General features: G+C 40.6%; 1 protein-coding gene across 3 annotated transcripts; it reads right to left on the reverse strand.

Annotated features, from left to right (window-relative positions):
- Positions 1-171: 171 nt before the first annotated feature.
- Positions 172-27,525, reverse strand: CEP55 (centrosomal protein 55). Of its 3 annotated transcripts, none has more exons than XM_060241324.1 (10): positions 27,294-27,525; positions 24,210-24,399; positions 22,121-22,396; positions 20,029-20,094; positions 16,947-17,088; positions 13,933-14,040; positions 12,376-12,677; positions 3,623-3,694; positions 2,995-3,120; positions 172-1,302 (listed from the first exon to the last, which is right to left on the reverse strand). In XM_060241324.1, exons 1-10 carry the CDS (start codon positions 27,380-27,382, stop codon positions 1,096-1,098), a joined length of 1,578 nt encoding a protein of 525 aa, XP_060097307.1. In that variant the 5' UTR covers positions 27,383-27,525; the 3' UTR covers positions 172-1,095. The 3 variants fall into 3 exon arrangements, with proteins under 3 accessions (XP_060097307.1, XP_060097309.1, XP_060097308.1); XM_060241326.1 differs by having other exon boundaries at positions 24,210-24,421; positions 27,232-27,433; XM_060241325.1 differs by having other exon boundaries at positions 27,232-27,399.

The following is a 27,525-nucleotide window of genomic DNA, read 5'->3' on the forward strand; positions in this document are numbered from 1 at the left end:
AGTGTTTTTCCTTGTGCTTCCCTGGTTCACCATGATTCCCTAGATTTCTCTCTGTGCTTAGGAAACAGCAGCAAAAAATTGTGTGTTGCATGCAATATTTAGGAGTTATGGTGATTTCAGAAAGAATGAGAAATATTGCACTACAAACATACCATCACACAGAAGCAAAAATGTCATTTTTTTACCCTTTAGTAGCTATTTTTAAAAATACAGGTAGACATGCTGGCAAAACTAATTCTTTTTTATTGTTTATGAAGAATTTTTTAAAAAAAAAACAGGTTCCCAGATCTATTACATTCCTTGCTTTTAGCTTTGGGATACCAGAATACTAAGCAAGGAGTGTGTTTGTTTGGGCTCACTGTTTCTATGCACGCAGAAAAAGCATTTAAAGGAAGTTGGAAAATGGGCTTCTCTCTTATGTTTTCTGCTTGGCCTGACTGTCAGCACCCATTCTCTTGTGGCTTAGAATGGACCACACACCCTCCAGAGCAATCAGCCGACACATTTCCTGCAAATGTTTAACCATCTCAAGATGTTAAAATAGTGAAATGTTTTGGAGGAAGGTCGAAGCAGTTATAGAATATTCCAGCCAAATAAAACCAGATATATTGTCAGATTAAAACAGGCATTGTTTGGCCATGCAAAATAAGTCAAGTCATTTCTACTTGTCTGTACATAGTGCAAATACAATCAGTAGTTAAGAATATAAGATACTATACCTGCCTTTGGGATCATTCCTAAGACCAGTTTTAAATTAAAAAATCATGCTTTATATTATTTCATATGTGAAACTGTAGTCTTTTATAATCTGTCTGAGTTGCAGGCCACATGAAGCTGACATTAAGCAAGCATTATGCACAAACCAGTCAGGCCTCATGCATGCATTTGATTCCTGCCTTCTCAACCCTCCCTTGTGCAAGAAAAGGGGAAGGCAGGAGCAAAGTACACACACAAACCCAGGAACAAGCCAGGTTAGTGCAGTGTTACTTCATGTGGTGTCCGAATGCAGCCTTCATCAGCTGTTTTTAAAAGCCATCATTTTTTAGTTTAAAAAGCTGGGTACAGTAAGACACACCTACATATCTCAACCTGTATTTAATCTGCACAGAAATCAATATGGGCTAACAACTCCCTATGCTGGCTTGTAGGATATAGTGCTTTACATTTGGGGCATTCCAGGAAACTTTCGTTGAGAAGATTTGAACGTCTTGGTAAAGAACTCTTGTCTTGTATTACCAGCTTGTCTTCAAAGGCAGCCTGGAAATTGTGCAGGACTTCTATACTTGCATGTTCTGGGAGCTTCTGAAATATATGAGTAACTGAATTTTAATTTATAATAATCATATTGAGAGTTTTTCTTCATGGAAGATAACAGGACATCATTTTTCTACTCCTTCTGTTCAAGAGGACAATTTCAGAGGGTAGCTATGTTGGGCTTCATAAATTTGAATCCAGTAGAGACCAACAAGGTTTTTGGAGTATAGATTTTCGAGAGTCATCTGACAAAGGGAGCTGTAACTCTTTAAAGCTCATACCCCCCAAAATCTGGCTGGCCTCTAAGGTGCTACTGGAGCTGAATCTAGCTGTTCTATTCAAGAAACAGATGTGTGCTTTTTTCAAGCTGCACCCTTAAGCTTAACTTCTGTAAAGGGTGAACACTAAAGAGGTCAGCCAAAGATTTCACAGAAAACCTATGTTGTCACAAGTAACTTGAATGAGGACCTGAGGGGCACCACATAGGTTTTTGTATGGGAGTGCCAGACGCAAGGGAAACAGGCAGGAAACAGCAGAGATGTGTAAGGGAGCAAAAATCTTGAAACAGATCAGAGAAATAGAACTGAAGGTTGCCAATCCCCAATTAGGGGCAAAAGACCCCTTGGTTTGGAGGCCCTCTCCCCACCCACCTCGCTTCAGTGTTATCAGAAATTGGGGTGGGGGGAGATTGAATGTTGTGCTGAGCACTCCATTATTTAATTTTTGACCTCCCTTCCCAAAGCCAGGCTCAGGGCGATTCACAACAATGTAAAGCTAGAACAGATAGAAACAAAATAAATAGCATTAAAAACATCACAAACCCTTAAGAAAAATAAGATGGCATCAGATCCAAAAGGCGCTGCTATTGCACAGTAGGGGTGAAGCAGAAGTGCGAGTGCCAAGATGGAACCATTGCTGCCCTCAACTGAATGCCTGATGGAACATCTCTGCCTTACAGGCCTGTGGGATGGTAGTAAGTCCTGCAGAGCCTGGATGGAGCTTGGCAGAGAAGGCCCTGGCCAAGGCAGAGAAGGTCAAGGACAGCTGGATATCTCTTGCCCAGGAACCACCAGCAGATGTGCGTTACCAGAACACAAGACTCTCTTGGGGGTGTACCAGGAAAGACGGTCCCAAAGATATGTGGGTCCCTGGCCAAGAGGGGCATTAAAGGTCAATACCAGAATCTTGAACCTGATCCAGTACTCCACTGTACTCCTGTAGCACAGAGGAGATGTGAGCTGCTTGTGGGGTCCCCATGAGGACCTGAGCTGCTGCATTCTGCACCAGCTGGAGTTTCCAGGTCAGCCTCAAGGGCAATCCCATTTAGAGTGAGTTGCAGTAGTCCATCCTGGAGGTGACTGTTGTATGGGTTATAGTGGCTAGGCTGTGGTGAGACAGACAGGGGGCAAGCTGCCTGACCTGGTGAAGTTGGCAAAACACTGGAAACCTGGCCACTATTTCCACTCTGATTGGCTGCAGCTTTCCAGGGATTGTGTCTGGGATCTTCTGCAAGCAAAACAAGTGCTCTACCACCGAACCACAGCACCTCCCTAAACATTCTGTACCAAAACTCACCAGGTTAGTGTATTCTGTATCACACATAATGTCCACTTCTGGACCTGTGGCGCTCAGCAAATACTCTACTATCAACACCAGTTTTTGAGGCAGTTAAGGTTTTCACTCCAAGTGTAAGGCAAGGTAGTGAAAGTAAATCCAGAAGTGCCGAGCTTTACTACTCACTGTGGGCTCAAGATGTGTCATCTGCTCTCTTGCCTCATGCAGCTCCTTAAGGACCTTACGCAACTGGTGCTGTAAGTTCTGGCGATCAACTTTTTCATTCTCAAAATCTGATGTACATGCCTGGACCTGGCAAGAACCAGTGGATGAAAGTATAGGTCATATGAAAAGGTGTTTTAAATAGATGATGCTTCACCTGCATATTTGTTTCCCTAAGTGCATCCAGTTCCAGATTTCTAGTTAAAGACATGCCTTCTAAGGAAGACTATATATGGTAAACTTTAATATTTATTTTTTCATATTTGTTTCTAAAAATCCATTTTAGTAACTAGTGATAACAGCAGCAGAGACAGATTTATACAGAGATGCCCTGCATTTCAAATCCTGGCTGCATTTTGATCTTGAATATCTGCAAGCCTCCAAGTAGTACCAAGTCACACTGCTATCAATAGAAGCATGCAATATTTTGCTCAACATTAAGAAAAGCAATTCACTTGCTTTTGCCAACTGCAACAAAACTTTACAAATATTATTTTTTTTCTTTAATATCTTGGCTAGAGGTATTAGTTCAAGAAGCATCAAAAAGAACAGTGATGCATCAATAAAAGGGTACTCCAGAGTAATTTGGTACCTGTTGTTCTAAAGCTGCTATCCTGGTGTGTTCCTCTTGCTGCTTTGAGAGAGATCTATGAAGCAATTCAACCTATTGAAGATCATATAAACAATACCAAAGTATGTTAAGAAGCTTTCAAATTATATAACTGTAGACATGAGAAAGTTTTCTATAAGTTGTCCATTTTGGTCCTGCCAGCGTATTCTGTTATACCCCACCACCAAAGATTAGTTGGGCACAGAGAAGAAATTCCCCTCCTCTATTTCCATTGCTTCCTCAAATGTTTTTTCACTCATCAAACAAAAGGATTTAAAGCTGTGGGCTCAAGCTGGATGCATATCCAAGGGCAGACACTCCTTCTCTTTTTCACACAGCTTTACTTTCAATGGCATCTATACTTGGAGTGAAATTAAATTCACATTCTAATGTAAGTAGGCATTTGGACAGGGTGTTTTTTTGTTTTTTTACCCAATATCCCCTTTAAAGGAATGGAGGAATTTGTACTTGCATCCTAAAGGGCAACAGTGCATATTCTCCTGATCACAAGCACCTCAATCCCTTTCCAGTTGGCCACTTGCTTCCTTTCAGATTAACTCCAACAGGAAAAGGCTTGCACATGCAAGCATTTGGGCTGTTTAGTGGCAGCACAAGGGCAGCCCACAAGTGCTGCACCACCATGGAAGGGCAGGGGTGACCTTTGGAGAGATGGAAGTTTCTCTTCCAAAGGAGGATTTTCCTACTTGCCTCAAAGGTCTGTTGCATCTGCACAACCCGCCCCCCCCCATCCTGTTTTGGTACCAAGCATGTCCGTGCACGGGATACACCTTTAATAAGACAGAGAATAGTAGTTGCCACTATATCTTTCCATCTTAAATTAGAATTTTCCTTATGTAGCCACTATTAACACATTGAGTGACAAATTTTTCTTTTAAAGATAGTTAGGAGATTGGGCTTTAATAAGTCCTCTTAGAAATAACTCATCTATCAATACTCACATGCTCCATTTGGAATAATGTTACTAGGATTCTGCCTATGTAACTGTAACCAAGTTGTGGGTACCAGTATTAACCGTATACAGTTTATTGCATGCTTATCAATGCAGTTTACAAACAGTTAAATCACTTTTCTGGGGAGAAGGACAATATGGTCACAAAACATTCTTCTGAAAGCATTGCTAACTAGGAGAATAATTGTTATAAAGTGTGGTTTAAGATTTGAGATGCCATATATCACCCTGGGTGCCCTAAGCGAAGGTGCAATGTAAGCATTACAAACAGAGCCTATACTAACCTGAGACACAAGAGCTTCTTTAGGATATATTAAATGCATGTTACATTTAATGATGCAATATTCTGGGGCAAGGTTTAATTTCACTTTACTAATCCCACATCTAATTTTGCAAGTTAACTTGCTACAACTAATAACACAACTAGATTTGGACTGTTAGCTTTTGTTTTTTTTACACTGTGGTAAAAATGTTACACAGTAACATTGACAAATAATGCCAACAGTGGCACATATCTAGGCCTTATAGGATGAACCAGCAGAACAGCATTTCCATTTGTGGAAAGTAGGCAGGGAGTTTTGCTCTTTTCTTCCCCTTTCACTGAAGACTTCCGTTTTGCATCCTATGCTGCTCCTGAGGGTCTGCTGATGCCCAGGAACAAAACTTCAATAGGGCTAACTGGGCTGCTGTAGGAAGAGGAGGTGGAAATTTTTTCCTCTACAGTCCAAGGATGGTTGAATGCACACGACTGCCTGGACCTTGCTATGATTTTTTTTTTTTTTGGGGGGGGGAGTTTTAGCGCGGTGATATGGCATTATTGAGTCATTTTGGATACAGCAGTTTTTATGGCTTGGGCCCTTTTCTGGTATTAGGGTATATTTTTGTGCTGTTCGTTTGGTGGTCGGTCTTTACTGGTGTTCATGGTTTTAATGTTATAAAGTGTGGTTTAAGATTTGAGATGCGGGGGGCGTGGCGTCGCACGCATAGGGAATGGACGCCTGAAAACAGAGCTCCTTACTTACCCCTGCCAAATCCACTTAAGCAAGCGCCCAGCGTTGTTGTTTGTTTTCTTTTTTTTCTTTAATTAGTATGGGAACAGTAGATGGTCAAAAATCCAGATCAAAAAGAAACCCAAGGAACTCTGTTAAAGACTATTTTCCCAAAAAGCCCAAGGCTAAGGCCTCAGGAAAAGCAAGCAGCCCTGCAAGCAAGATGGCGTCGGGAGAAGGGGAAAACACAGCAGCAGACCTAGCTTCATTTCGTTCTGAGGTAATGGAGGCTTTTCAAAAACTGGAAAAAAATATGACTGACAAAATATCTGCCATGATCCAGCCCCTTTCTGCTCAGTTGGAGGGTTTCAAAACGTCCTTAGAGAAGGTGGCAGAGACTGCAGATTCTGCTTTTAACATGGCATGTGCTGTGCAGGAGGACACTCAGTATTTTTATAAAAGAGATGAATGGGCCACTGATAAAATTATTGCACTTGAGAACCAACTGAAAATGGGGAATGTTAAAATTCGCGGGCTCCCCGAGAACTCTGCCTCTCCCTCTGACCTAAAATCTCTTATAGCCTCCTGGCTATCAAAGGCATTGGGTTTTTCTGAATCTGATCTTTGTGCCCTGGAGGCTGCATATAGAATTGGCCCTTTGCGCACACAGAAAACTTCGTTGCCTAGGGACATTTTAGTCCGTTTCTCTTCTGCCTCAGTTAAATCCAAGCTGCTGCAAAAAGCCCGGGCTATAAATCCACTTCTGCTAGGAGATTACAACATCCAAATTCTACAGGATTTGTCTTCTGAAACCTTGCAAAGGCGGAAAATTTTGAAGCCAATTATTGAAATCCTGAACAGGGAAAACATCAGATATCGATGGGTTGCTTCGTACAAGCTGCAAGTTACTGTACAGGATCGGTCGTTTGTCGCTGGAGGCCTTGACTCAGGCCTAAGCATGCTGAGAGATTTGAATCTTCCTGTTCCCACCGGCCTTATAGAAGCAGTTTCACATGTTCACTCAATAACTTCAGACACTAGATGGCGTCGTGTGCCTATGAACCGTCCTGATCGGCCTGTTTCTCCTAGAAGCTAAACACTGGAACTGTTGCTATGCAGAAATCTTCCCTTTTTTGTGTGGATTCTTGACGTCCCCCCCCCCCCCTTTTTTTTTTTTTCCTGACATATAAGCTTTGCCTACTGAACTGCTGACTTATAAGCTTTGCCTACGTGTAACTCTGTCACGGCTTAGAAATATGCTGATGATTGTTTCGTGCCTATGAAGCAATGTTTATATACGAAATTGGGGGGTCCCCCCCCCTTTTTTTTTTGGTTATTTATATCTTTTGAACACAATGTTATGAATGTGAGGGAGTTATTAATTCAAATCAACTCATTAAAGGAAATCTTCTTGGTTGATTGGGTATGCATGATTGGAAGAATGGGGTGACTTGGAATATATGGTTTGAGTAGGAGCTGGAATGGGGAGGCTGGGTGTTGAGTGAGGGAGTGGGAGAGAGGGAGGGAGAGAGAGTGAGTGAGGGGGGGTAGATCAGAGTGAGAAACTTGAATAGTATGATTAGGGTTTTATATCAATATATTTCTTTCTACTATGAGTTAATGAATTGTCAGGACCTTTTCCCTTCCTGTGTGAATTGTTGAATGGAAATGAATCTGTGAGACAGAGGGTGGGTAGGGAATGTATGTGTGTGTCAGTTTGTGCCTTATGCTACTATGAAGGTTTGGAAACTTGTTTCCCTCACCATCATATCTCCCTACATAGGCTTATAAGTGGCTGAAGGATAGTTGGTGGGGAGTGTTTGGGGAGACCAGTATTTAATAGCGTTCATAGTTCTGTTTAAAGTTTCATTGTATTTTTATCATAGTGTCTTAAGTCTTACAATAACTTTGTGATCGAGATCTGATGCTGTTACACATGGTATATTAGTTTGCCTGTAATTATCTTTAATTCACTAACCTGAGTTGGTAAAAGGCACAGGTTTTATTATATGTGGCTTTCTAGGCATTTTAGCCTTGACTCGATCAGCTTTGTTTGGCCTTTCATTATAAACTTTCTATACATTCGGCTCTGTTATTCTGTTTATAAATTTTATTTTTGCTGGGTTGATAGTGTTAAATATAAGCATTTTTGGCAGAGAGGGAGAATGGAGAACTTCAGTTTTTTTTAATTAGCTCCATTTGGTAGTTGTTGCTAGTTGTGTGGTGTCTTCAGTAACGAAGACTTCCGCTTCAAATTTATCCTTTTAAGTAAATAGTTGTTGTTTTCCCAAGTTTGGGTTAACAGAGTTGGAGGGTGAGTTAGTGGCTAGTGTCTGTTAATGCTAGACCACTGGTGTTGGTTATGGTTTTTTGTTTGTGTTACGGGCAGCATAACTGTATTGAATTATTATGGATTTAGTTGGAAGTTTTTTAAAGCCTTTGATCTGAAATCTGTCCGCATACCTTTGAAATTTGATCTACAGGATTCGCCTCTAGCTATCCTGGTGGCACCTGGGTTCAAAGCTAGGAATTGCAATAATTTTGATAACCTTGGTTATTTCCTCTTTCAATTATGGCAGAGTGCCACTTGAAATTTCTATCTCTAAACTGTAATGGGCTAAATAATTTAATTAAGAAAAAACGGGTTGCCTCTGCCATCTCTCATCAGAAACCAGATATAGTTTTTTTGCAAGAAACTCACCTTAAGGGTAACCAGCCCAAGGTCTTCCAGTCAAAATTTTTTGCTCATCAATTTCAAGCTTACGGGTCCTCCAAAGCAAGAGGTGTGGCCATCTTAATAGGTAAATCAGTCCAATTCACTTTTGAAAATTCCTCAATTGACCCTAGGGGTCGGTATATTTTTATCAATGGGGTCTTTAATGGTAGCCCTTATACTCTGGCATCGGTGTATGCTCCAAATGATGGACAAATTGCATTTATTAAAGATACGTTGTCACAACTTCAAACTTTTCATAAAGGGCCCATTATTTTGGGAGGAGATCTCAACTATGTTGTCAATCCTTCTTTAGATAGATCTCAAAAAAGCCTGCTACCTCTATCTGCCAATAAATGGTCTCAATCAAAAGATTCGAATGGCCAAAATGATTTAGCTCAAATCTTTCAATCCTATAATCTGTCAGACATTTGGAGAAGCAGGCATCCAAAAGAAAGAGACTATACCTTCTTTTCTTCTCGTCATCAAACTTATTCCAGAATAGATTTTCTTTTAGTTTCGGATTCTATTTCTAACCTTTTTTTTAAAGTAGACATTGGCCCAATGATTTGGTCTGATCATGCATGGTTGGAAGGTTATATGTCAGGAATCACTGAAAGATCTTTTTCTTTTAATTGGAGATTGGATAGTAAACTACTGTCTATGAAATCGGTTACAGATTCCATTGAAAAAGACATTAAAGAATTTTTTCAATTCAATACTGAGTGTGGAGTACCTCAGCATATAGTTTGGGACTCGTTTAAAGCTGTAATTCGTGGCAGATTTTTGGCTATTGCCTCTTCGTATAAAAAAGAAAAAGACAAAATTAGATCAGATTTGGTTGCCAACATTACCAAATTGGAAGATAAATTTAAAAAATTTGGTAGCAAAAAAACTTATTCAAAACTTCTTATAGAAAGGAAAAAATTAGAATCTTTTGACGTCTCCAAGATTCAAAAACAAATGGCTTATATAAAACAAAAATATTGGTTTCGAACTCCTCAATCCCTTAAACTCCTATCATGGAAGGTTAAAAAGAGAATATCCTCAATGGCTATTTCTTCCATTCGTTCTAAATCCGGTACCTTGAAACATTCCACTAAGGATATTGTAGGAGTTTTTAAAAAATACTATTCATCTCTATATTCCTCCCAGCATCCAGCATCAGACCTTATTTCATCTTTTTTAGACACTCACTCAGTTATTAAGCCTGTTTCTCCTGAGGTTAAATCCCTTTTGGACAAACCTTTTACTGCACTTGAAATACAGGAGACTATCAAGTCTATGAAATCCAATAAATCTCCAGGCCGAGATGGCTTTATACCAGAATTTTATAAATTTTTTAATACTTTGTTGGCTCCCATCTTGGCGGACGCCTGTAATCAGTTTGTACAGTCTGGTTCTTTTCCAGTTACTTGGTCACAGGCAAAAATCATTCTTCTTCCAAAGAAAGACAAAGACTTGCTAGACCCTAGTTCATACAGGCCGATATCGCTCCTTAATTGCGATTACAAGATTTTTACAGCAGCCCTGGTGGCTAGGCTTAATACTTTTATAGGGAACTACATTCATCCTGACCAATCGGGCTTTATCCCACACCGTGAGTTAACGGACAATACTAGAATGGTCCTTGATGTTATTCAATACTGCCGGAAATTTAATATTGAGTCTTCCTTTATCTTGTCTATTGATTTTGAAAAAGCCTTTGATTCCGTTGAAGTTCCTTATCTTACAACCTTACTGCAGAAAATGAATTTTGGCCCGAATTTTCTGAAGATAATCCATTCTTTATATAAGTCGCCTTCTGCTATTCTTTCTATTAATAATTTGGATTCTGAAGAATTTAATCTTTTCAGAGGGACGAGACAAGGTTGCCCCTTGTCTCCTCTGCTTTTTGCAATCGCAATTGAACCTCTTGCTAATGCTATCCGTAATACCAATATTATTGCTGGTATCCCTATTAGAAAGAAACAAATTAAGGTGTCTTTGTTTGCAGATGACCTAGTGCTTTTTGTTACAAAACCTAAGACTTCTTTACCAGCTGTCTTTGATTTATTATCTGTATTTTCTTCTATATCGGGTCTTCGAGTAAACCCATCTAAAACCATTCTTTATCCCATCACAATTTCAGATGCTCTCCAAGATTCCATCTACTCAAATTATCACTTCAAAAAAATGGATAGATATTGGACATATTTGGGGATCAATATACCTTTAAAGTTGGGAGATATTTTTAAAGTCAATCATCATTTATTGATTAAGGACATTCTTACTATGCAAAAGAATAAAAACTCTTCACTCATTCCCTGGAATGAAAAAATTCAGATTATTAAATCTTTTATTTTTCCCAAATTTCTGTTTTTATTTCGAGCCATTCCTATTCTTATTCCTGAGGACTTATTTGTGGGCTGGCGTCGTTCGTTCTTAAGATACATTTGGAACAAGGGCTTATCTAGAATAGGGTATGCAACTCTTATTCGTTCTAAATCCTCAGGTGGTCTGGCTCTTCCGGATCTGCATAAATTCTATGAAGCTGCCATTTTAGGAGGCCTTGTCAGATACCATGATGCTGATTTAAATTCAGGCTGGAAGGTCCTAGAAGATACCTATCTAAATAACAAATCGTTTCAATCTACATTATGGGAATTTCCAAAGAAGAGACCTCCTAATATCTCCTCCAACCTTTTCCTTAAAGCCATTTTTCAGATTTGGGACAAACGCCGCCTCTTTTTAGCCCCTCCTATGTCTCCACTATCTCATTTTATGGATGTTTCTTGGTTTCAACCGGGGTTTTTTTACAAGTCTTTTCCAATTTGGAAAAAATATAATCTTTATAGGTTTGTGGATATTTTGTCCAATGGAAAAGTGCTCGACAAAAAATCTTTAGAAGAGAAAACTGGTGGGACAAAAATCCCATGGTTTGAATACTTGCAAATTAACAACTTGGTGACATCACTCTCAAAGAAATACAATTTCAATCGACCTCTTACTTTCTTTGAATCCTTGCTACAATCTCCTTTTTTAAAGCGGAAGGGACTGATTTCATTTATCTATAAGGGTTTGCTAGACATTGATGCTGTTGATTTGTTATCCTATCAAGAAATTTGGCAAAGGAATAGTTCAATTAATTTTCAGGAGGATGTTTGGCAACAAATCTGGTCATCTCCTTCGTTTGTTTCAAAATCATTGAATATACAATTACAAACTCAAAAAATTTTGTTCCGGTGGTATTTAACACCTCAGAGATTAAGCCATATGGCGATAAATCAATCCTCCAAATGTTGGAAAAATTGTGGAGAGGTGGGCACATTTATACACTGCTGGTGGTCTTGCCCGAGGGTGCAGTCGTTTTGGGCAGTAATTGTGGCAAAAATCAAGGATATCACGGGCTATAGTTTACCCTTAAGATTGGAACTCATTTTGCTTGACTGTTGGAAAGGTATTTCTATTACTTCTCTCAATAAATCCCTGATATCCCTTTTACTAGCTGCTGCTAAAATGGTGTTAGCCCAATTTTGGAAATCTCCCAATATTCCTCCAGTTAAAGCCTGGTATGCTAAAATCTGGGAGGTCTATGCTATGGACAAGATAGCAGATAGTTTATGCAATATAAATAATTCAGAAGGTAACGATTCTCTGATGTACAAGTGGCTTCCATTTCTTAAATTTTCTTTTAGTCCTGTAGATCAGATGCGTACATGTATTCCTGGTAGATATTATGACATTATTAATTTGATGTAATTAACATATGGACAGAGTACTTATTTTTTAATTCAGCTGCCAAGTATGTATGTATGTGTGAATGTATGTATGTGTTGTTTTGTTTGTATTTTGTGTATATATATATATTCTGTTTTCTACTGGTATGCTATGCTTATACTCAAAGAATGATTGCAGATACAGTCATTGATTGCTTTATTTGTATGTTTACTAAATTCAATAAAAAAGTTTTTGGACATAAAAAAAAAAAAAAAAAAAAAAAAAGATTTGAGATGCCATATATCACCCTGGGTGCCCTAAGCGAAGGTGCAATGTAAGCATTACAAACAGAGCCTATACTAACCTGAGACACAAGAGCTTCTGCCCTTTTCCTTTCTTCTTCAAACTTTTCTCTGGATGATTTATTTTCATGTGTAAGTCTCTTTATTAGCTCTCCTTTGATGCGGTTTTCCTCCTGAAGAGCCTGCATGTCAGCTTGCTGTTCTGACTTCACTGCATTTAAGTGCATCACCTCTCGTTGGATCTCATCATGCTTCATTTTGAGTGTGTTAAGTTCAGAATCCAGCTGGGCTACAGCAAGTCTTTCTATCTCAAGATCATTTCTGGCTGATACCAACAGCTGCTCATAATGCATCTGCTGTTGTTCTGTTGGGAGCCCACCACAAGAGAGAGAAATATGAATCAGAATACAAGAAAAATACATTATTTCTGAAAAGACACTTAGCAAGACTATGAGACGTGCATCAGAAGCACAAAGGTAATAATATCAGAAGCCTGTACCAATACGATCACATACACACAGTGCTACACACATTGTTACAATTTCAGAACCTCTCCTAACACTAAGCTAAATCAGAACATGCTTTGTAGGAACACACAAGTAGTGTTATCATACAGACCACCCTCCTTTAACTCTCTGAGCTCAGTTAGTTCAGTGCTCCTTTATAGCCTCCTGCGCCATACCATTTATATGATCTGAATGCTAATAAAACTAAGAGCACAGTCCTGCTGCTATTGAATTCCAAAAGACAGACTGCCATTGATGTTATTGGAGCAGGACTGCAGCACACAGCAGCAATCTTGCATAAAACTGAGCACCCAGTTGAGTATAGTTAGTGTCAGAATACTGAGGTGGGGCAGCTGCCAGGGGTCTACATTCCTCCCCTGCTTCCCATCCATGTGTCCATTCCCACTCTGCTCATGAGCAGTTTTCCAGTGGTCCTGGCCGAGCATACTGCCCAGATCCACCAGAGCAGACAGGTGGTGCACAGGGGAGGCACTGCTTCTGGCATCCAGAGGCTGCACTGCCAGTTGCATGTGCAGCCCCATCCTGTCAGGGAAAGAGTTGTGAATGGTGCAGGTGGCTGTAAACACGGGCAGCGGGAGGGCTTGCGGAGCACAGGCCATGGGGCATATGGATGGGTAGACAGGAACAGAAGCATATGTGGAAGACAGGAGAGAAAGGGGCCCCTTGGCACTCTCTGCCTGCCCCCCCCAAAAAAACTGGAATTGGCCCTGTTTGAGAGCTACCCTGCCAGCACCTGCACACTCATGTGAGCAGCTCACATCCAGGTTCAACTACAAAGCTCACCAAGTGCTCTTTAGCAAGCCTCCTTCTCTTGCAGCCCAGCACTCCACAAGATTGTTGAGAGGCTAAAACACTCATTACACTACTTTGAAGTCCACAGAGAACAGGCACAGTGCTAACTTGCAACCTATTTGTTGTTTTCTTCAAACCAGTTTCATAAATAGTGAACCAAATGTTATTTGTAGATGTTTATTTTGTCTTTTACAATAGACTTTTTTTTTTGGTTAAGCAAAATTTCTAGATGAACAAAATTTAAATAATGCATATTTTATATCAGGATTGGACAAACTGGCAGTACTGATCTACACCTACCAGTGAGGCTTTCAATGCCACTTGTCAGCTGCTCCCTTGGCAGTTTCACACAGGAAGCAGCTCTGGCTGAGCCCAAACCAGTAGGAATGTTGTGGTCTGTTTCTGCTGCTGACAAGTAACCATCACATCAAGAAATTAGCAAACATAAGAACATAAGAGAAGCCATGTTGGATCAGGCCAATGGCCCATCCAGTCCAACATTCTGTGTCACACAGTGGCCAAAATTTATATACATATATACACACACAATACTGTGGCTAATAGCCACTGATGGACCTGTGCTCCATATTTTTATCTAAACCCCTCTTGAAGATGGCCATGCTTGTGGCCGCCACCACCTCCTGTGGCAGTGAATTCCACATGTTAATCACCCTTGGGGTGAAGAAGTACTTCCTTTTATCCGTTTTAACCTGTCTGCTCAGCAATTTCATCGAATGCCCATGAGTTCTTGTATTGTGAGAAAGGGAGAAGAGTACCTCTTTCTCTACTTTCTCAATCCCATGCATTATCTTGTAAACCTCTATCATGTCACCCCGCAGTCGACGTTTCTCCAAGCTAAAGAGTCCCAAGCGTTTCAACCTTTCTTCCTAGGGAAAGTGTTCCAGCCCTTTAATCATTCTAGTTGCCCTTTTCTGGACTTTCTCCAATGCTATAATATCCTTTTTGAGGTGCGGCGACCAGAACTGCACACAGTACTCCAAATGAGACCGCACCATCGATTTATACAGGGGCATTATGATACTGGCTGATTTGTTTTCAATTCCCTTCCTAATAATTCCCAGCATGGCGTTGGCCTTTTTTATTGCAAACGCACACTGTCTTGACATTTTCAGTGAGTTATCTACCACGACCCCAAGATCTTTCTCTTGGTCAGTCTCTGCCAGTTCACACCCCATCAACTTGTATTTGTAGCTGGGATTCTTGGCCCCAATGTGCATTACTTTGCACTTGGCCACACTGAACTGTATCTGCCACGTTGACGCCCACTCATTTTTGGAGGAGGAACTGTAAAACACTAAAAGATCATTCTAAAGGTCTGTTAAAAGTATTTTTATTTGAGATTGATTGAAATACATGACAAATATAAACCTGATCTATTTACGATAGTGGGAAGCAACACTGAATTGTACTATTTCTGAAACAGAATGGGTCAGTATTTGCTAGTGGGCCTGCAAACTATTTTTATACAAAGATTAAAGAAAATCTTAATACATTGGCATTTCACACATTAAAATATATAGTAGTACAAGACAACTTTTCGTAAGTATTGGAAATATGGACTAGAGTCAATAGATTATTTGCAAATGTGGTGAGCAAGTTTAATAGTTTTTTTTAAAAAGTCTATATAAAATTGTCCTAAACATGAATAGTATGTTACAGCTTCAGCTAGCAACCCAAACTAACTCAGGCTCATTAGAGCTTGGGAGTTAAGCAGGGTTGGCTACAGTCAGTTCTTGAATGGGAGACCACCAAGGAAGGCTGGGGTTGCTATGTGGAAGAAAGCAATGGCAAGCCACCTCTGCTTGTCTCTTGCCTGGACTACCCCATGGATGGGGTTGCCATGAATTGGTTGTGACTAAGGGGGACATTCTTCTTCTTATAGCTTCAGTTCCCTCAAAATCCCAAAGTCATTTTGTTAGGCCTTGTTTCTGATTATGGAATATGGCAGCTAAAGTGTAAACTGCAAAAAAAAAAAAAAAATGGAAATCTGAGGGAAACTTGTGTATTAAACACTGAGGGCGTTTTCCCACTGACCTTACTCCGGAGCGATGTCCCTCTTCACCACACAGCGTCTGCACGGATTTCGCACCAACTGCTCCGCAGAACCCGGAAGAGCCGCAAAGTCCCGCGGCTTTTGCGTCGCAAATGTAAACCGCCAAAAACCAGTTTACATTTGCGACGCAAAAGCCATGGGACTTTGCGGCTCTTCCAGGTTCTGCAGAGCAGTTGGTGCGAAATCCGTGCAGACGCTGCGCAGTGAAGAGGGACGTCGCTCTGGAGTAAGGTCAGTGGGAAAACGCCCTGAGTGACCTAAGTGTGGTAGACTGTGAAGCTATTAAGGTTACGTAAGTTTACTTGCTTGAGAGATGGGAGATTATTAAAAAAATCTTTTTGAAAACATGGAAACCATTTTTGACATTATGTTGGCAAAAACTAATGGAATCCATCCTCACAGGCTGAAGAATGAGCATATGCTTTTCCTACTGCTGTTTGAACACAAAGCTAATCCCCATTCTTTGATGATTCTTGGCCATTCTATGAAGTCCAACAGTTTGAAAAATCAGAAGGCTCACAAATTGCTGGGTAACTGATAAGGGGTCTGAGACCATCCCAGTGAACACACTGTAATTTATTAAGATCCCCAAATTCAGCCAGCATGATAAACTGGCACTTTGAGAAAAGCGGAAGCCAGCCAGCCAGCCAGGTTTGTGTCTGCTTTGTTCATGGTGCCCAAACAGAAGCTTAGTTAAGCCTGCTTCCCTTGCACAAGTCATAATGAAATGAAGGAAGAGGTTTGAGTAAACCAGGCACAAGGTAACAAAAGTGTCATTGGCCTTGTTTATCAAGTCTCCCCAGAACTGTTTGTTCTATAGAAGCGCTAGTTCTTGGGAGATGCACACATGCCATGGGAGTCATTTTTTACAATGTATGTTTAAAACATCCACACCTAAAAAGCAATTTTTATGCATCCGTTTCAAAACTCTAACTTCACAATGGGTACCTTAAGCTATAATGCAATGTAAAAAATGCCATGCTATGTAAGGGGGAGAAAACCTACAAAGGTGACTGAGTTTGGTAGCTGCCCAATAATCACTTAATTTTTCTTCTTTGAGACAATTGTTTTTACATTACCATGAAAATGTGTCAGAAGTGTGAGAATTAGATCTCAGTTTTATGCTTTGAAACAGTCGACTACTAAACATTACAAAAAAAACACCTGACCTGGGAAATCAGCTCAACACAAAATATGATTTTTTGAATTCTGTTCAGTTTGAATGAGAGTCAGCCAATACCTTCGGTCTGAGTTTCTTTAGCTTCCTGCTGGATAACAGTTTTGCACAGCTGCTCTAATGCAAAGATCTTTGCTAAGAGTCCCTGAACACAGGCCTCTCGTTGCTGATCATATATTAGCCATTGGTGGTTTTTCTCCAAAGCCTTTAGGAGGGAAAAGAATGTTAGTAAAATTGCCAACCAGTATCCTTTCCTGTACATTAAATGCATTCCATGTGCAAACACTCTGGAGAAAGATCTAGCAACTAGAGATTAGTATGAACCACAAAGCAAAATTTGTGATGAAGTTTATCCTGCTTGTATTTGTGAAGTCAAATTTGTGGCAGGCTGCCTGGCACAAACTTTGACATTGTTCATGGAGGTTCATGCCAATTCATGAGTGGATACATTCCCAGACTGTCTCCACTCAATCAAAATGTTAACAAAACTTCAAAGCAACATCTTGGAGGGTATGTAGGGGAAGTCCACTGTGACTTTTATGCCTCCTGAACCTGTGTCTGTCAAAATGACTAAGGTTCAGTAGTGTACAGAATGGATCCTGTGCAAGCTAGAGACATCAAAGTTACAGGGGATCTCCCCGGATGCTCCTCTATGTGCCTTCCAAGTTTGGTGTCTCTAGCTTGCACACCTGACCACACAAAAATTGATTTTAGGCAAACTCTATGTTAGGGGTTATTAGGAATGGGACTTAGAGTAAAATGGACAATACTGTAACTCTCCTGTATAGCTCTATGGTGCAGCTCATTTGGAATACTGTGTACAGTTCTGGTCATATCTCAAAAAGGACATTACAGAGTTGGAAAAAGTACAGATGAGGGCAAATAAGATGGTTAGGGGGTTGGAGCGCCTTCCGTATGTGGAAAGGCTGAAGAGTCCAGGACTTTAGAAAAGAGACAACTGAGGGACATGATAGGGGTTGACAAAGAGCTTTTCTTCTCCCAAAATGCTAGAATCTGCAGGCATCCAAGGAAGCTGATGGGTAGTAGGTTCAGAATGGACAAAAGGAAATACTACTTTACACAGAAGACTTTGCTGCCAGAGGATGTAGCGATGGCCACAGAAATAACCAGCTTTAAAAGGGGATTACATAGATTCATGGGGGATAGGTCTACCAATGGCTACTAGCCATGGTGACTGAGAGGAACCTCTACATTCAGATGGACCACTTGTCTGATCCAGCAGGGCTCTTATGTTCTTATCTGGGGGGGAGGCCTGCAAGGAGTGGCAAGGATAGCAAAACTGCTCTCTCCCCCTCCTTGCATCAATAAAACTCTGCTGATAGCATAGGAAGAAAGGGAGAGGAACTGCAAACCCATTTTTAAGGGCTATAGTCTCTGCGCTCATATGCAAGATGTATTTGGAACCCATGAGTTGGAATGAATTGGAGAGTTCAGACTAACAATGCCCTTTCCAAATGCAAACAATTTACTTTCAATCTACTGTCAATGCAATTTAACAGTTGTTAGCAAGTGCATTCTGCTGTTTCACACAGTAAAATTCAGTTACAAAGTGCATTGGAAGTGAATTGACAGTGCATTGTTCAATGTGAGTGAAAGTGCCAGATTTTAAGAGTTTATTTCTAGGTTGATGGTCAAAACCCAAAAGCCTTCCTAATAGTCTTGTTACCTGTCTGAGAAAGAACTACTGAACTCAAGCAAAAAGTTACTTCAGCACCTTCTAGGCCATTTTAGACTTTTTTCAACAAAAATGCTTCCTAGTATCTAAATAGATTATTTTGAAATTTTACTATATTTGCAAATGTAAGTTTTTACTCAGTTTTGAAAAATGTTGCCAGTGGGCAATTAAGGGTCAACCAATACATAAGATTTCTGTTTTGCATCCCTACATCACAATGAAATCAGTGGCCTAGAATCGAGTAATTTGGCAAAGGACTGCACTGCCAGTGTGCTTGAACGTCCTGTTTCAAGGATTGTACATATGAACCTGCTGTATATTGGGTCCAGATAGTTATAACTTCTACCCAAGACCCTTTAACTGAAGATGGCTGGGACTGAAGCCTTCCTGTGGGCAAAGTGTGTCTTCTGCCATAAAGCTACAGCCCTTTAGTAAGATGAGTTACTTTTAACTAGTAAATAAAACAAGACTCCCTGTCAAGATCTGCAAAACATTTTTATAGATACATATATTTACTGTTCAAGAATACGTTTATAATATTATACTAAGACAAAACATAATATTATACTAAGACATGTTTGTTACAGACATGCAAACCAACCACAGGGCTTGACAGAAGTCTGGCTCACATGCTGTCGTCTCAAGTATACTTCAAAAAGATATGAGTATAGGCCAAATCACTGGGATCTGAGTCAGTGTGACCGGGGAAGTCTATTTACTACACCAGCCATGTCTTCCCATATCTCATATCTTGGGATATGGATTTTCAAGAACATTTTGAACTGAAACATGTTTCCAGCACCCTTAAATTGACCGGATTGTGATTTAGAACAATTGTCAGACTCGGTAAACAAAATGAACACAGTATACCATGTAATACAGATAACGCATTTGATTCCAATAAAACTGAAATACTTGATTAGGGATTCCCCGCCCCCGCCCCCCCCCCCACACACACATGGAACACTTGGACTGACTTCTAAGTTTTATTATGCACAATGGGGCTTACTTTTTAGGTAAGTGTGAATAGGATTGCACAGTTAATGCAATTGAGAGAGCTATTAATATAAAGTATTTGTGCTCAACTTTCCAGTAATTTTCAAAGTGAAAAAAGTTTACAAAGTTTTCAGCTTCAGAAACTGTCAGGCTGGTATTACAGCCAATACATTACTAGTTACTTGAATGAAAATGCATTTTTTAAAAATTCTGCTTTTAGATTCTAAAAATGCACATAGTAATGGATAACTTTCTATTAATATCATTGTCTTAGTATAGTGAGGCTGTAAACCTGTGCACACTTACTTAGGAGTAAACTCCATTTAACTCCATTGGATTTTCCTTCCAAGTAAACATGCAAAGGATGGGGGGGGGGGGTGTAGTCTGAATTCTCTGTATTTAGAAATTTTACTACAGTTGTGAATATACACAGTTCCTTGCATAAAATCTTACATCTCTGAGCTGCATTTCAACTTCATCCACATTTCTTTGTGATCCAGGGCAGCTCGCACCAGTTTCCTGCAAACAAATGAGAAAAGGTCTGATCTTCATTCATTCACTGCAAGAAGGATAAGAACATAGCCGTGTGTGTGTGTGTGTGTGTGTGCTGCTGCAGCATGTAATACTAATGCTTCCATTGTTTTTCAATCATGCAATACTAGAAGCCCTCAACTGTCTACATGCAAAAAAAATTGTAGTTTTCATACAGTGGCCTTAAGCTTACTTAAGGTTGATACATTTTGAGTAGTAAGATTCTACCCTGTGCTACTGCAGGCAAGGCAGGTCTTAGCTCCTTATTGGATCCCTGAATACCACTATAAGAGCAGGTAACTTTTTTGCTTCATTTAAATAGCACTGTTGATACACCAACCACAAATGTACCTAAGAAGCCTGCCACTTTATAAATGTCACAGCCGATGTTCTAGTGACACCTGGCCCTAGCAAGTGGTACAGCTAGAAATAGGTTTCCACAACTAATTGAAATTTGCCAGATACTGTTCTTCAGAATGGGTGACATGACATCAAAGAGGTATTTAAGTATTATTTTGTGCTACCAATGCCTGAATTTTGAGCATCAGGACTGCTGTCTACTGTGCAGATCGTAAAATCAGTTTTCCATGTTTATCTTCAATAGCAGTTTCCAAGGAAGAGTCCAATGGCATCTTAAAGACCAACAAAGTTTAATTCTGGATATAAGCGAGAACTGAGTGACTTAGCATGCATAGATGTACACTTCTTCAGATACATTAAAACAGACTTCCTCAAGCATTACATACAGGTAGAGAGAGGGTGAGGAGTTTGCATTTCAGCAAATGTTAATATCTAGCTAACACTACTACCTGAAGCTAAAAATATGGTGGAGAAACACACACACACCCCTTCCACACAGACATCTCTACTCATTCCACTGGGAGAATGTCAATGTGTTGTAAGTGATTTGAGCTAGAACTGGAGACTGTGCATGTGTGTATTAAGTGTTGCTAAGTTGCTTCCGACTTATGGTGACCCAGAACTGGGGAGACCTGGGTTCAGATCCACACACAGCTATGAAGTTCACCAGGTGGCCTTATATCTGTCACCCTCTAAGCTTAATCTATCTCCCATGGTAGAATAAACTGGCTTAATTTTTCAAACTAGCCACCTCCTGCAGAGCAGTACAATTTAGGAATCACTTAAGAGCAGTCAGTCCTCCTGTACTAATAACTGGAATAGGATGCTATCATCTCTAAATAGTGCTAAACAACACCTAACATCATTTTTACATGTAGTGCTCAATAACTATGCCATCTTGGACTCTAGGCAATGAAACTGAAAGGTTTTAAATTGTACAAAATTCTATGAAATGTTTTAAATGATTTTATTTTAGCACTATGTTTTACTGTTTTATTGTTGTTAGCTGCCCTGAGCCCGTCAGGGGAGGGCGGGATACAAATGTAATAAAATAAATAAATCTCAAATGGACCACAGGTTTATGGCAAAAGACAATGAAATTCAATTCATAGCCTGATCTACTTGGTATGCAAATACCATGCCCTTTGTCTAGGTAGAGGATATCAAACTGCAGCATGATTTGCACTACAAGCAGCTTCCCAGTGCAGCCTCAGCATAGCCTGCCTTGCCAGTAAGGTCTCCTCTCCACAAATGGTCTGAATCCCAAAACCAACTACTCCTTTGGTTACTTCTGCAAAGTGATGGCACTGAACCTTCAAATGGGACCACAGGGAGAACCCAGTGATTCCAAATCAGGGCCAATTTCCAGAAGTTAGATCCCAATCTAAAAAGCACATTGTTCAGATTCAGACCTGCCACAGGTCTCTCCTTTCCTATATTAACCCTTACAGTGAATGGAAAGAGCTGCATTCATTCATGAAATGATGGGGGTGGGGAGCTGGTGAGGCCCCATTCAAATCACTCACCTTTAAGAAGCTGAACCTGTGAAAGCTCCCCTACCACTTCTTATGAGCAGCACTGATTCAGTGGGAAGAGGAAGAGACTGTTTACATGTGGAAACTTGCATGATTATGTTAACTACAGGAAAACTTGCCTGGGAAACTTGAACAGTTCCAGTTCGGTTTTCAAGCTCTGAACGCTTTGTAGCGAACTCATTTTTCAGGCGGTTCACCTCTTCCGAGAGAGAAGTGAGTAGCTGTTCTTTCTTTGCCATTTCCTTTATTTTCTCTTCCAGTTGGCTCTGTAGGCTGGCAGTATCTTTACTGTTGCTTCTTTTCTTCGCCTCATCTTTTATGTGTTGGATTTCTTTATCTTTCTCCCCGAGCCTGCTCTTGTATTTTTCATTTTCCGTTTCAAGGGCAAGTATTTTCTGTGTGAAATGCAAGCAGATATTTGAGTAAAAAAACTGGATAACAACTTTGGAATGCTACATTCCTATGTGGACAGGCAAATCATATTGGCAGCTATTAACAGATCAAGAGCAGCAGTTAGTTTGCACCAATGAGCAAAAGGACTTTCCCGAAGTTCTGTAATATGCAGATTCAAAAAGTATTATCAAACGCCAGCTTCAGGGACAGTCTGAAGTTTTCATTTGATACAACAGAAGAAGTGTGCCTGGAGTATTTATTTCTGTAGCATTTTGCCTAAACTGACATGTGTACCTTTCCAGTTATAAACCTCACTTTTTATTGTGAAACAGGTTGAGACTACTATCAAAGTAAGAAAGTATTTTATTCGACTAATAGTGGACATGTTGCACATTCTGCATTGGGAACTAACAGGTGTTCACTGTCTAATTAATTCCTTCCTGTTGCTCAGGAGTCTCAAATTGGAGGCTGGATGGCACTATCTGGTATCCTGATGAATGATTTGGAAGAAAGCACTAGAGCAAGATATTCGATTAACAGGAATAAAAGTAACAAGGAAATTAAGCTTGTTTTGCTGCCTTGAAGTATATAGCAGATTTAAGAGTACATATGAGCTGTTTTGAGGAGAGTGACTTCATGAGAGATGCCATTTCTTTATCCATTAAAAAAGGTAAAGGTAGCAAACACCAGTTGTTTCCAACTCTGGGGTGATGTCGCATCACGACGTTTTCATGGCAGACTTTTTTTTTTTAATGGGATGGTTTCCCTTTTCCAGTCATCTACACTTTCCCCCCAGCAAGCTGGGTATTCATTACAATGATATTATCTTTGAACAAATGAATAAAAGCCAGAATCAGCTTTAGCCAGACTACAAAATAGTAGCTGCTGCATTAGACACAGCTGGGACTATTTGAATAGTTGCAAACTATTTCTAGTTCAGGACAGCACAGAAAGAACTCTAACTGAATGAAAAGAAGGACATTTGAGGCTTGGGGGGAAAGGCAGCAGAACTGGAAACACAGGCTGTTCTCAATAGAGAAGAGCAGCGATACAGAGTTCCTGCTCTCCACCGTAGGACAGTTAATGCAATACAGAAAGATTAATCTGGTTCTTAAATTTAAAAGACTAACAGAATTTATTTCAATATAAGCTTTCATAAGTCACCATTTGCTTCCTCAGACCAATCAAATCAAACCAAGCATCCTTCTTATGGGCAGGGTACAGAGTGGGGAAATTAAGGTTGCTTTTGATTAAGGACAGCAATGGCTGCCGAGCTGGCATCCTCCCCTCCCAATTCCCTCCTCCAATAACAGAATCATAGAGTTGGAAGGAATCTCTAGGGTCATCTAGTCTTGCACAATGCAAGAAATTCACAAATACCTCCCCCCTACACATACATCCCTAGTGACCCCTGCTGCATGCCCAGAACATGGCAAAAACCTTCAGGCCTTGCCAAACTGGCCTGGAGACGAATTGCTGACTGACCCCAAAGTAGCCATCCGCATTTCTCTGGGTGTCTAAGAGAGGGTCATGAAAACTAAGCACTAATACAACCATTCCTGCCCTCCATCCAGCAACATCTTGTCTAAATAGGCATCCCCATTCAACTGAAGGAGTAGCTCTGTGCCCCTATCGCATTGCTTATCAAGGGCTCCAAGAAAAGCTACCTTAAAAGGCAGCTTCTGAATGAATGTGTATGAATGAGCATTCAAGTTTTAAAATTAAAAGACAGTACAAAACCACTCCATTTGTCATAAAGTCACCACTTAAAATAGCTAGCAGGTAAAGAATGAAACAGTTTTAAGTTAACATCACCTCCAGAAGCCTTTTTCTTTCTTCAGGCGTAATTTTGCTTTTGCTCTTAATGATTTCTTCCAAAGATTTTTTCAGGACTGCATTCTCCTTCTTATAAATCTGCAACTCAGTTTCAGATTTGGAATCTCCGGACTTTAGTCTCCACTTGCTCACGTTTGTCTCGCTGGTGGCTTTGGATGTCATTTTTAGGCTTTTTAGAAAACAATCAAGAACTGTTGAACATGGAACTTCTTTGTCAGTGTAGTAAGAAAAAAACACAAGTGGCATTACTCACACCTGTCAGCAGACAAGATGTGGGACTCCCTCACAGTCTGATCCTGCTCACAATTAATCAGAAACAAGCCTTCCCAAGTTCAGTCACACTTACTTTTAAGGAAGGGTACACAGAAGCGGAGCCTCAATACAATTCCAGCCCTCAAACAGACCAAAAAATAGCGCACAGCTCCCCCTCACAAAGCCAAGAGAAAAATTCAGTTGGAGAAAACAGTGTTCTTTCTAGCAGTTAGCAACAAAGTGAACAATCCTAAACATGTCTACTCAGAATTCTACTCAGGTATATTTAGTCAAGCTTACTTCCAGTCAAGCATTTTTAGGATTGTACTAAAAATTAAGCTAAACTGGACAGCCACACTGCAGAAATAATACTGAAGCATTTAGGAGACCTGCTAGAGTGAAGTGTCACAAAATAAGTTGCTTGTCGAACACCATTACATAAGTGGAACTTGTATAAAAATGCAGCTCCTGCCACTATATTGTCATGTAAAGCTACATATATGAACATATGAAGCTGCCTTATACTGAATCAGACCCTCGGTCCATCAAAGTCAGTATTGTCTTCTCAGACTGGCAGCGGCTCTCCAGGGTCTCAAGCTGAGGTTTTTCACACCTATTTGCCTGGACCCTTTTTTGGAGATGCCAGGGATTGAACCTGGGACCTTCTGCTTCCCAAGCAGATGCTCTACCACTGAGCCACTGTCCCTCCCCGGAAGCTAGGAAGATGGCTAGAAGAAGAAACAGGCAGGCTTCATTGAGTTTGGTAAAATGGTGATGGTGGGGATTCCTAACAGAACACTGAGCTTCCTGAGATCTGCCTGCAGTCTGCCTGTCAACTAAGAAGAAGGAAGTAGCGACAAAGTGGTTTGTGCAGCTGTCTGAAATCCTGCACTAAGCACTTTAAGCCAGGTACAGAGAAGAGAACAGAGAGGAGCCAGGGAAATATATCTGATCCTAAAGTAATGTGAGTTAGAATGTCTGGTTTGACTTTACTGCAGATAGGGATAGGGGAGGAACAGAGAGGTAACAGCATACTCATAGAAGTTGGATGCTGCAGAACTACCCCTTGAACACCACTGTTTGGGATGATGCTGGAGGACTGTGATAGACTGCACTTTAAAAGCGGGTTTCATAGTGCAGTTAAATCAGAGAAATGAGAGATAAAGAATTAACCTTCCCAGGAAAGGAGAGCTTGAGTGACAAGCTGCCTTCTTCTTTGGTTGGCCAGCACCAGGGGAAGAAAACATATGACCAGCTGAGTGCTGAGGGGAGTAGTCAGTTGTGAGTTTGGAGATTACAGTTTAAAGTTGGAACCATTCTGAAAGCCATCAATTGGTTTCTGACTGTGTTTTGGAGTCAGTGACTCTGACAAGATAAGTCAGAAAGGTTCACCTGCAGAGTGAAAGTAAAAGGCTCCTTGTCTTAACTAACCTGAGGGAGAATTCACTATAAGAATTCAAAGTCTAAGTGTCAACATAGTTTGCTTTATACAGACACCAGAACTGGGAGAGATTGGCAAGAGTGATTGGGGTAGTGGGTGGAAGCTCCCTTTCAGGCCAAAAAGGACCTCTGAGGAGAAGGTTAATCCCTGTCCAGTGTCTCAGAGGGTTTAGCTATGAGGAGGTCTCTAGTCTGTTGTAAGGAAAACAGTTTGAAACAACCCAGGAAATAGAAACAAACTGTAATTTAGACAAGGAGTGAGTTTGGTTTACAAAGTCAGTGACCAGTTCCAGGAAACCTGAATTGCCATAGTAAAGTCTCTGGAGAAACATTGGTGCTGCAATTAAAATACTAAGTAAAACACTGCATACAACTAAGAATAGCTGAAAATAAGCTTCAATAACATTGTTTTGCCTGCTCATTCAATTCCTGCCTGTTAAATAAACTTTTTTAAACTGTTAAGTGGTCTCCAGTGCTATTTCAAAGGAGAAATAAAAAGAGGGCTTCTGCTTTCCCACAACAAGTTCCTTGGGCTGGGCTAAAAGCCAAATTGTATTCTGTGGGACAGAAATTATTTTAAAAACCTTTATTATTTCACTTGATCTTAGCCAAAAGGCTGAGAAGATGTTGGCTTTTGCTGTAAAGAAAATCTATCTATTACTTCCATGCTACTAAGAGCTGCTCAGTGTCAATGGGGAAACAAAACTTTTCCCTGGGAGGGGTGTGTGTGGAATCTGCCTCACAGTGGGAGAGGTCTGTCATAGTTGGTGGCAGCACCGTGATTCAAAAAGAACACCCACAAATACTTAGTCCCATCACAAAAATACAATAGTAGAATAAAATATTTTATTATTTTGTGGAGTATTCCAATTCAGAAATGGCATCCAAACAAAAGGCAAAATGGGAACAGGGAGACAGCCAGGCAGAAGGAGCAGTCACTGAGGATAATTCTAGTCAAGACTTAGAATGAAAATGAAAACAGAACTGGAGAGAATAGAAGCTGACAAAGCCAGAACGGACAGAGAAAAAAAAAATCTGCCTCACAGTGGGAGAATGACAGATGTCCATCATAAGGACCTTGGCAAGAGGTGCCTTGTACATATAATGACAGCAGCTTTGACAGAGCCAGTGCATTCTTGCTAACGTCTCCTCCTGCTACATACAGCCAGCAGAAAGCTGCTAAATCCCCAAATCCCTACACGCAGAAGTTGAAGTTTTCAAATTAGGTGCTTTTGGACCTCTGAACAGAAATGCCGTGCTTTTCAGGACCGCCCAGACCCGATCAGCGCGAGGAGAGGGAACTTCATACCCGAAATGCCTGAGAATTAAGATCCCAGGAGGGAAAGCCCAGCGTGCGTCTGATGGTCTTACCCTCCGCCGAAGCACCTCGGAGTTCCCGAATCTGGAAGAGGCTGGGAAGGACTTGGTGGACTCAGTCGGCGGGGGAGAGCCTCTCTCATACAGAGACGCCCATTGACAAAGCGGTTATAGGGACATCCCCGCCTGAAGCCAACGCCTCTTGAAGGCCGCTTCCGGGAGTTTGAATGCCGCGGCACCCCTTGACGCCATTTCCGCTTCGTTGCTAGGCGACGAGGCTGCGGCT

This window comes from Heteronotia binoei, chromosome 6 (genome assembly GCF_032191835.1).
Source record: "Heteronotia binoei isolate CCM8104 ecotype False Entrance Well chromosome 6, APGP_CSIRO_Hbin_v1, whole genome shotgun sequence".
Taxonomy (NCBI): Eukaryota; Metazoa; Chordata; class Lepidosauria; order Squamata; family Gekkonidae; genus Heteronotia; species Heteronotia binoei.